Below are 10,195 nucleotides of genomic sequence, written 5' to 3' on the forward strand. Positions count from 1 at the left end.
CTGAAAATTAATTGGTAAGATGAGATGGTCAATGTCTAATTCAAGAATTAGTATCAAAGGTAATTAAGGGTTATGAGTTTGAGTCATGGAAGCGTCATGTTGGGAGAGGAATTGTTGGGGTGCTCTTAAGCCTAGGGATGGGTTACCTAAACGATGATTTATCTAAATGATAGCTTTTAGAACAAGCTCACAAGGTGTGATGTTGGATGTCATAAAAAGTTTAATTTACTCTCATTGAATACTGATTGGTTAGATGGTCAAGTCCCGATCCATGTTTCCTAAAACATGCTCTAATATATTGATATCCAAGCAAAAGAAAAAAGCCTCTTAATTTTAATAAGACATAGGTGGTTGAATTTCCTCAAAATGACATTCCACAAAGACGCTCAATACTATCAACAAGCAAAATAGAGGTTCAACAAAAAGAGAAAAATGCAAGGACAAGAATAGCTATTTAACTCACTCTAAAAAGAGACTAATGAAATTAAAAAAGGAAGAGATATCCCCTAGTCCATATATATATATTCAGCTTACACCATACATATACTTAGCTTACACACTCTAAATTTCCATTCTTATTTAGTTTAGTTAACTACTTAAACCATTTCGTACCTCACTGTAAAAATTTCCTATGTTTCTCACATTGTCTAAAAGATCAAAACAAAGAATGCTAACCCTAACACAGACCAATGCTCAAGTACTTAGATTACAACATCAATATATTCAAAAACCCCAAACTGAGACTTTGCCATGGAAATGTAAATTAGATATAGAGTATATAATTAAGGGGGAGTGATGGAAATCATCTCATACTGGACACTTGCCTTGCTTCATATCCTCTAGTTTGGAAGTTGTGATGTGTATTTTCGCCAAATAAAAAATACAAAAATGGAGATGAACTTGAGTCAAGTTATTTAAGACTGCATTTAGGAAGATGATATATATCAGATAAAGTGATTCAACCACTTTGATAAGCTTGTAGAAGACATACATTTGGATGAAAACTTGACTGGGATTACACGAGTGTTATTTTTGATGGATCGTGGAGGTGATCAGTTTGGCAGTTCCACCTAAAAAATCCCATTTTTGTAATATATAGAGGAGCCTTTCAGGTCTGATTTCTTCATGGAGCTAGAAGCTTTCAGGTTTGGTCTCTTTGTTTGCTTGGACGGATTTCTATATGAGGAAGTTACTGATGGGAGGACTGTGTAAACCGCAAGCGGAGCCCTCACCACATGGACACCATCTTTCCAGAGGATAGCACCTGATATGATTGGTTGCATATTTATCTGTGGTCCATACACCCTCACTGTAAAGGATTTCTTCTCTCCAATTGCTGAGAATGAAAGAACAGGAGGCTCCACCTCAATCTCAATAGAATTGGGCATGTACACGCTAGCATGGTAGGTTGAGTTTGGCGATCCTACATTTGTAACTGTCCTACTGAAAATGCCCATGATATCTTGCCCATCTTCTATGGCCAGTGAGAATGAGGGGTAGTTCAGATCCCATGCCCTCCCAGGTTTAGTGCTATTACAAACACTGTCATCACCCGTGATGAGTCTTAATGTGCTGGTGTTGTAACCCTGCTTGCATAGGAAGTTGATGTAATCTGCCTTAGATGTGTTGTAGATTAGGCCAGGATCCACCGCCTTCACCGGGTTGATATGGCCAGAACCGTAAGCAAACTCTTTGTCCTCGTTCTTCCTTGTGTCCATCACATAAGCTGGTTTGAAAAAAAAAATTGTTCACTGAATTAGAGATTGTAACAAGATTGGATTTTGGATGATTTGTTTATACCTGTGGTCATGAGTGCAGATTTAATGGCAGCAGGAGACCAGCTTGGGTGGATGGACTTCACATAAGCTGCTGCTCCACTGGCATGTGGACAAGACATGGATGTGCCGGAGATTATGTTGTATTGGGCGGTCCTGGTATCATGCTCGTATTCTGATGGAGATACAATGGGTGACCAGGCCGCGAGGATATCAACACCAGGTGCAGTCAGATCAGGCTGATCGATCAATTTTGTTCCGATATCTCAATTTGTTAGTCAATTTTAAAAGAAATTAATAGCAGTAGAGAAAGGGTGATAAATTTGAAGCCTAGTATTTTCAGTTTACCTTGAGAATATCAGGAGAAATGGGATTGGGACCTCTGGATGAAAAGGAGGCAACAATGGGAGCCATTACATCCTTCCTAGTCTCACCAACCAAAATTGTTGCTATTGGATTCCTGAAAAAGGTTATTATCAGTATGATGGATACAGTCGCATTTTCTGTGATGTGAAAATGAGAATGATAATTGGGAAACAGATTGGGTGATTGTTTACTTGGAAAATCTAGCATACTGCAATACTTTGTCCATATCTTGTCTTCGGAGGAGTGTTGCTGGCAAGGGAAAAGTGAAGGCAAAGTCATTGAAATACCAGGCGGGCATTATGATTCCCACTCCTCCTGCCATGATAACACCAGATCCATCCCAAAGGAACTCGCAGAGAACAATCTTTCCCTTGACTTTGCGTGAATCTAGGTCCCCAGGAAGGCAGTCTGCTGAACTTAAAGGGGTTTCTTGGGCAGAAACATTTGCTGCATCTCCTCCCCAGATTAAAGGATATGTTCCATTGAGCTCCAAGTTATTGATGACAATTCCCTTCATTTTTTCAAGGTAAAAGAATGATTTGGGTTGAGGTTAGCCCTAGAGAAACCATAGATAGTAACTAAACTGTCTGAAACAAGGGCTTACCGAGAAGATCTGTCCATTGCCAAGAACCAATTTGGAAACAAATTTCCTATCAATGCTGCTGGCAGCTACAGTCAGCGACCAAGGCGAGTAATTACTGACCCAACCCAACCATGGACCATCGTTTCCTGCAGAAGTTGAGGTTAATATCCCTTGTCCCATTGCATGGAAAGATCCAATTGCTATGACATCTTCAAAATAAGGTTCAGGGAAGGTGAATCCAAGGGAAACTGATATGATATCGACCCCATCTGCGATGGCATCATCAAACGCAGCGAGTATATCTGCAGCAGCACATCCTCTTACCCAACAAACCTTGTACACAGCAATTCTTGCATTGGGGTATCCACCTCTGGCAAGTCCTTGAGCTAAGCCGTAGAAGCTTGCGCCTGCCACCTCTCGGCCTGCAGCGGTTGAAGCTGTGTGAGTCCCATGTCCCTCTGAGTCCCTTGGAGATTTGATGTCTCCATCATAATACTCATTATAGCTATTGTAGTAGCGAGCTCCAATGATCTTGCTGTGGTATTTCGACACTTCCGTGAGACTTTTAGTCACATTGTAAACTGAGGTCATTTGAGGGATTGCTTACTTGTTGCAGGTGAAGTTATTCTCAGTTTGGCACATTCCTTTCCATTTTGCAGGTGGAGGGCCAAATCCTTCATCGCTGAAGCTCTCGGATTCTGGCCAAATTCCTATGAAGTAACCGAAATTCCTTAATTTTGCACTTAACGAGGTAATGAACTACTATAACTGAATTATATTTGCAGTTCAAAATTATTTTTATATATTAACCTGTATCTAGCAGCCCAATAATCACATCTCCTCCTAGGGAATCTCTAACATGGGATTGAGTAAATCCCATGAAGTCCCATGATCTTGTTGTGTGAAGCTCTAGCATGCTGTTTGGAACAACTGAAACCACTCCGTCCATATCTGTAATCACATTTCAGTTGAAATTGAGTAAAATATAATGAAATAAAACCATAACAGAGCAATATTGTCCTCTCTTTACTGTATATAGTAATCTCACCTGCAAATCTTGTAACCTCTTCATCTGAAAGTTTAGCTGCAAACCCATTAAAACTTCTTCCATAGCTGTAAATTAGCGACTCTTTTGCAGATGCAGTACTACAGGTAAAAAATTTAAACGCTTAGGATGTATACTCATAGTATTGTAGTTATTAATCATAGTAGCTAAATTTTTTAACCTTCCAAGGACACTTGCTAGCATGGAATGATGCATAGATACCATTGAAACAGCTCCATGAGGCTTCTCTCCCATATAAACGATATGGACCTGCATGTTAAACTAAGCTTGCTGAGAAACCCCATTAGTTTGTTAGCTGTGAGCCATGCACTCATCAATATTAGGTATAGGAGATTGATGAAGGCTAAGTGGGTCACTCAATACTCCATGAAATGCCACTCTGAATATATATAGCAAATGGTTCTATTCAAAAAGTGCAATCTCATGGAACCTAAGTTTTGCTATGAAGTAAGCAAAATGGAAGAGATTATACCTTTCTTTCATCGGAATGGCAGTTCAACACAAAAGCTGCGAGCAATGTAAGGTAGAGAAGGGGGAGAAGCTCTTGCTTAGCCATTTTGGGAGTCCAAATTGGAGCCTATAGCTGTTAGGGGAGGTTGGTGACTGATGAACATTATATCTCATGTCATTTATAGGGATTTTTCATTAGTATTGGTTTTACCCCAGCATTTCAGATGTGACATGACTTGTGATCATCGCCCCATTCCATATGAAACAATACTCGTTACATTCTGAACCTGCGCCTTCACATGCAAATCTCTTCCAACAATTCAAACAGTTATCATCTCTCTTTCTCATATACAACTGCTCTCTTTGGTTGTATCCCCTTGTTTGTACTGGCTACACTAGTTGTTTGTTAGTATTTGTGAGCTTTTTTGCATGGCTGTTTCAATGGTGATCGAGTTTTCTATGTCAAACATTACATATATTATTTTCTCTCGTCGTTTTCCTCTCATGTTTATATATCTCTTGTTGTATTTATTTGTTCTTGGATTTGTGGTGTTGCTATTGTTGTTTATTGGAATTTGTTAGTTTTTGGATGGCTGTATCCATGATGACTTTCCCCTGTAAAATTAATTATTCCCATAGACTTTGTTAAATCCGTTTTTAACAAGAGATTAATGTAACAACCAAAACAAAGAATTTGGAATGAGTTTCTCTACAGGATAAAACTAGAACCTGTTATGATTTATATGGTTTGTGCCCCTGCATTCAAGTCATGGTTTCCTCGATCCCAAATACAGAGACCAATTCTTCCATGTAAAAAGGGTGCTTACCTATATATGTTTAGTTCTGTAGTATAGTGCAGTAACTATTACCAGAATCATATGTCAACTCGTATGCATGTCAACTCGTATGCACTCTATGGCCAAGTAACTTATTTTTTGTGAAATGCTCCCCTTCAATTCTCTGGAGCTACAATTGTTGTTGAATGCCATCATAACAATTTCAGACATTCTAGATGTGGAGAAGCCAAGTACCACCTTCCCATCTTAGATTGGGATTTCTTTGGAATTTTTGTGTTGAAGGGGAAGTTATGAGCATGGTTCCATTTGAGTTGTCTTCATTGATATTAAGTAATTAATACCAACTTGGCATATCTTCAAAGACATTGGTCTTCATTTTGAAAAACTATAAAATTTGATACCACATTTTAAAAAAAAGTAACTCTATGTTTGTCTCTTTGGTTACGAGTTGCTATTGGGTTTTCAATGGTATGAATTCATGTAACAATGGTAGGGCTATACCTCTTAATAATACCCTTATAGTTGAAGTCTTTGAACGTTGGAATATTGAGTCCATATGTGCATTTCCTAGTTGTTTTGGATACATTTATATTCTTATTGCTGGTGACTATGTATGCATATCATCCAAGAATGATAGGGGAAATTGGTCTTTGGTTCTTGCAGCATTAAACTTCCTTTGGTATATACAAACTCTCCAACCAATGGTCAATCTAGTTGGTATATACTCCCATTTTTCATTGATAAACACAATAACCCCATTTGTTTTAGGCATCAATATGGACCTACATTTTTCACATGCATCCCCACTCGTCGGCGAGACTCGCTTTTATATGGTGAAAATTAGTTTTGGAAAAGTTGGAGTCGCCACTTATTTTATTTTATTTTAAAAGGGAAAATAAAACAAGAAAGAAAACCCTAAAGAGGTGACCTCATAGTTTTTGGAAAAACGTGTCTTTGAAAAATCCAACTCTAGGTCCGAGGATCAGGTTACCTATTGGAAAGGTACCTCTAAAAGGTAGCACCCCTCTAAGCCCTACAAAGGTCTCTACTGACTAAGTTGAGGGAAATAAGACAATTAATTGGTTGATTTTAGATACCTAGGTAGGCTAGGTGATTTTAAAAAATAGCATGCCAAACAATAAAACCAATCACAAATCATAAAGAAGATTTAGGGTGTGTACCTGAACTGCTTCTTAAGTGCTATTACAAGGCATCAATGGTTAGTTTGGAAAATAAGACACACAACATGTATTTTACCCTAATCTCTTAATCAAATTTGGCAAGCTAAACAAACAATCAAAGAGATATGTTGAATAGGTTGAGAATCGCATATGAAGCAATACATAATGATCATGTATAAAGCAATACATAATTTATGGAATTAAAATATGAAGGTAAGAAACATACCTGAATAGCATAGGTAACTTGTAACGTGCTTCCACAAGACATGAGGGGTTAGATAATAAATAATAAAATAAATAAATCCTAGCATGCTTGTTATCTAATTAGCATGACAAAAATTATCAAAGCATATGAAATAATCAATTATCACATATATCTTGTATATAATTCCTAAAAAAATAGATAGATATGATTACAACAAGTAGTAAAGGTGGTAGCAAAGATGAGTTTTGAAAAAATGATTTTATGTGGGGGTTTCATTAATTCCCCAATTGATATATACAAATCTAGCCTAGAATTATCCCATTTATTTGGGACCACAAGCTTGGATTCGTATTTTACTCAAAACCATAGTTTTTATTGAAAATTGAGAAATATGCAAACCGATCAAAACATGGTTGTATGTTATTTATAAAAAAAATGAGATTTTGATTCTAAGGACTTTAAATGAACTTTTGAAATGCATTTTAATGAGGAACATTTTGAGAAAATGTTTCTTCTTAAAAGGAAAGAAATCATTTACAAACGATAATACTCAAGGATCAAACATAGGCAACCCAAAGGAAAACAAAATCACAAAATAAAATTTTAAACAACCAATCTGACTAAAGTGGTGAGAGTAGGGCCAACCTTCATGGGTTTCTAGTGGCCTTAAAAAAAGATGATTTGACCAACAATCACTTAGGCAACAAACTAATGACTTCCAAATCAAACAAACTAACAAAAATATTAACCAAGACTAACATCTAAAATTCAAGAAGCGCATAAACTAAGATAAAAACCAATTAAGGATTAAAACCAAACTTAACATATGGAGATAATAACATGGGATCAATTAAAGTAAATTAACTAAAATTCTAAAACCACTTCGAAATTAATATTCACACATCAAAAATTAAATAAAAAACTCTAACTTACCTTTTTCAATAATGCATGGGCCGTTTTCCACCATTAAAAATTCTAAGTCTTTTTTTTATTATTCATCCACCAATTTTAATATCCATTGCTTCTTCATGCAAATGATTGCCTCCATGAAGCACCCTCCATGATCCACGTACAAAACTCATGGTTGCCACTATCCATAAAACAACTTCAAAATATCTTCACTCACCTTCTCACCTTTGTTCTGAATATCAATTATCACTTTGAAACAAAGTTAAATGACCCGAAATCAATGGTAAGCACAATAGGTTGTTTTGCTCAAATTTGATTTGTGAAAACCAGAGTCAGGGTGAGGATTCAGATGCAAGGATGGAAGAATGACCCAATTGGAAGCAATGCCTCATGATCTTGATGCCCTTTGATGGTTATTCATAACCGATCCTTCGTGATAATGGTGATTCCTTTCGATGAAGAAGTTTGATGGTGAAGAGAATCTCTTTCAGAGGCAAATACATCAGCAGTGATGAAAATACAAATGAAAATTTGAACCTTCCTTTCAGATGAATACGCTAGCAATGGTGAAGATGTGCTGAAAACAGAGGTGCTGTATAGGTGCGATGCTCCGGAATATGAACAAAGAAGTAGTCAAGGAAACTTCTGAATCAACATGTGATGCTCCTATGGTTCTCTTGAAGCTCCCTGAATCCTTGAACAGAGGTCTCGAGATTAATCGATGATATGCTGATATTCTCTAAAATAACGCACTATTGACGAATCCTTTGGCAGAACGGATCTATGCTGGTGAAGCTGGTCTCTTGCTCTAACGCTGATTGTGGTAATCAAACGTCAATCTAGTGTTGCTGGAAATGAAGTCCACTTTTCTAAGAAAGCGAAGACAGCTTTTCTATCAAGTGATATCTCTCTTCTCTTAACCTTCTTAGTCTCTCTCCAGAACTCTTTCTCGTATGTTCCTATTTTACCACAACTGAAAGATTCCCTTCTAGAGACTTCTTCTCAAAAACACGTTTCATCGAATGCCTGGCAATTAGAGAATACGTGACTACTTCTTTGCATGGCCTAAGGTGGTGTTTCTCACGTGCAAGAGTTTCGGTTTTAAACCAATTAGTTTCGAATCTCGCATTTGATCCTTATCGACATTGGAAAGGTGAGCAGATTGTGGAGGTTTAGGTGGTGGTGTGTGTGTGGTATGACGGTGGTGCATGTGGGTGTGGGTGAGATGATGAAGGTGATAGAAATATGGGTGCATGTGAAGAAAAGGTGCATGTGAGATCGTGTGGCCGTGTGTGAGTGGCTATAAAAATCTGGCAGTGCGTGAAGATGGAGAGAGGTTGTCGATGGCGTGTTGGTTCCATCAATTCTGGTAGTGTGTCCACTCCAAAAAAATTATGATTATGACCCTTCTGAAAAATTATGATCATTTTCCACTCCAAAAAAAATTGTAATTGTCTTTCTCTCTAAAAATTCTTATCATCATCCACTTTAAAAAAAAAAAAAAATATTCTGACCATCTTCCCTTGAAAAATTCTAATCATCTTCTATTTGAGAAAAAAAAAATGATCATCTTATCTTTGAGAAAATTCTGATCGACCTCTTGTGGCCTACCTTAGAGCATGTTGAAGATTGCCTTATAAATGGTGCCACTTTAAGGAGAGTTCCATGTGACTGCTTGTTATGAGAGATGCCGCTTAAACTATGGTGCATGGTTGCCTCTTGCAGCTATGATTGGTGGACTCCAACTTCTCTGATGGTGTGCTGTGATTCTTTCTAATTGATGGTCCCTTTCCTTGGTGTGTGATGCAAATTGTGTGGTCCTGAGGGTGGCTGTGAAGAAACTCATGATCACGTGTAAGAGAAGGCCCCTCTTATAGTGCGTGATTGACTCCCTCAAGAAGTCTCATGGGCGGACTATGCATCCTTCCAAGATGGACTCTTTTCATTTTCAGGCTGTTGCGTGTCGATGCTTCTCCATGGAGAATGGTGTCTATATGAGGACTTATGCAATCCCTTAAGTAGTGGACTGTGCGTAGGTTTTTTCTTTCTAAGTCGCCTTGACTATTGTTCTTAAAGAGAATACATACTTTTTCCCCAAAGCCCAATGGAAAAGTTGTCCTCTAGATTTCTGGTGTCATTGCCCCTCTTTTTTCCTCCAAAACATAGCCTTATTTCTTTTCTCTAAAAATGCTTCATGATCCCTCTTTCCAAAAAATGCTTAACATTTCTTATTCATGGCTTAAGCCTCGAAAATTCCACTAATGACATGATCTCCAAAAAAATTCCCCTCATCCATGAATCCAATCTCCAATAATAGTTTCCCATTTTTCCTTTTTTCTCCCAATATCCATATATTCCTTACCAAAACAAATCCTTAGAACTTCAAACTTCCCAAAAACGCCTTCCAAGGAGAGTCTCACTTTTCTTATCCAATGGTAAGTTTCCTTGCAAAAGCATGAAATTTATTAAATTAAATAATTGAATGAATGAATAAATAAGTAAATAAATTAGAAAACAGTAAAACAATAATAAATAAATAAGTTAATTAAAAAATAAGAAAAATAATATAAAAAGGAAGATAACAAATAAAAATAAACAAGTGATTGATAATAATAAAAATAAAAATAAATAAATAAATAAAAATTGAGCCACACAAGCCATGCAACCATGTAAGTCATACAAGTCACGCTAAAAATGTCTAATGGTCCTAGTGTGCCTAATTGGGCCTAAGTGACCTAAATGAGCCTAATGAGTCTTAAGGGACCTAGGTGTGGACCCGCATTTTTCACGTGCGCCCCCACTCGATCGGCGAGACTCGCTTTTTATTGTGAAAAATTAATTTTAAAAAAAAGTTGGAGTCGCC

At 37.2% G+C, this 10,195-nt stretch overlaps 1 protein-coding gene across 1 annotated transcript; it reads right to left on the reverse strand.

Annotated features, from left to right (window-relative positions):
* Positions 1 to 1,005: 1,005 nt before the first annotated feature.
* Positions 1,006 to 8,287, reverse strand: LOC132252733 (cucumisin-like). The gene is made up of 9 exons (XM_059733856.1): positions 3,951 to 8,287; positions 3,773 to 3,870; positions 3,535 to 3,675; positions 3,332 to 3,434; positions 2,746 to 3,259; positions 2,333 to 2,652; positions 2,124 to 2,235; positions 1,801 to 2,014; positions 1,006 to 1,726 (listed from the first exon to the last, which is right to left on the reverse strand). Exons 1-9 carry the CDS (start codon positions 4,043 to 4,045, stop codon positions 1,071 to 1,073), a joined length of 2,253 nt encoding a protein of 750 aa, XP_059589839.1. The 5' UTR covers positions 4,046 to 8,287; the 3' UTR covers positions 1,006 to 1,070.
* Between the last annotated feature and the right edge of the window lie 1,908 nt (positions 8,288 to 10,195).

The sequence above is a fragment of the Vitis vinifera genome, chromosome 16, assembly GCF_030704535.1.
Source record: "Vitis vinifera cultivar Pinot Noir 40024 chromosome 16, ASM3070453v1".
Taxonomy (NCBI): Eukaryota; Viridiplantae; Streptophyta; class Magnoliopsida; order Vitales; family Vitaceae; genus Vitis; species Vitis vinifera.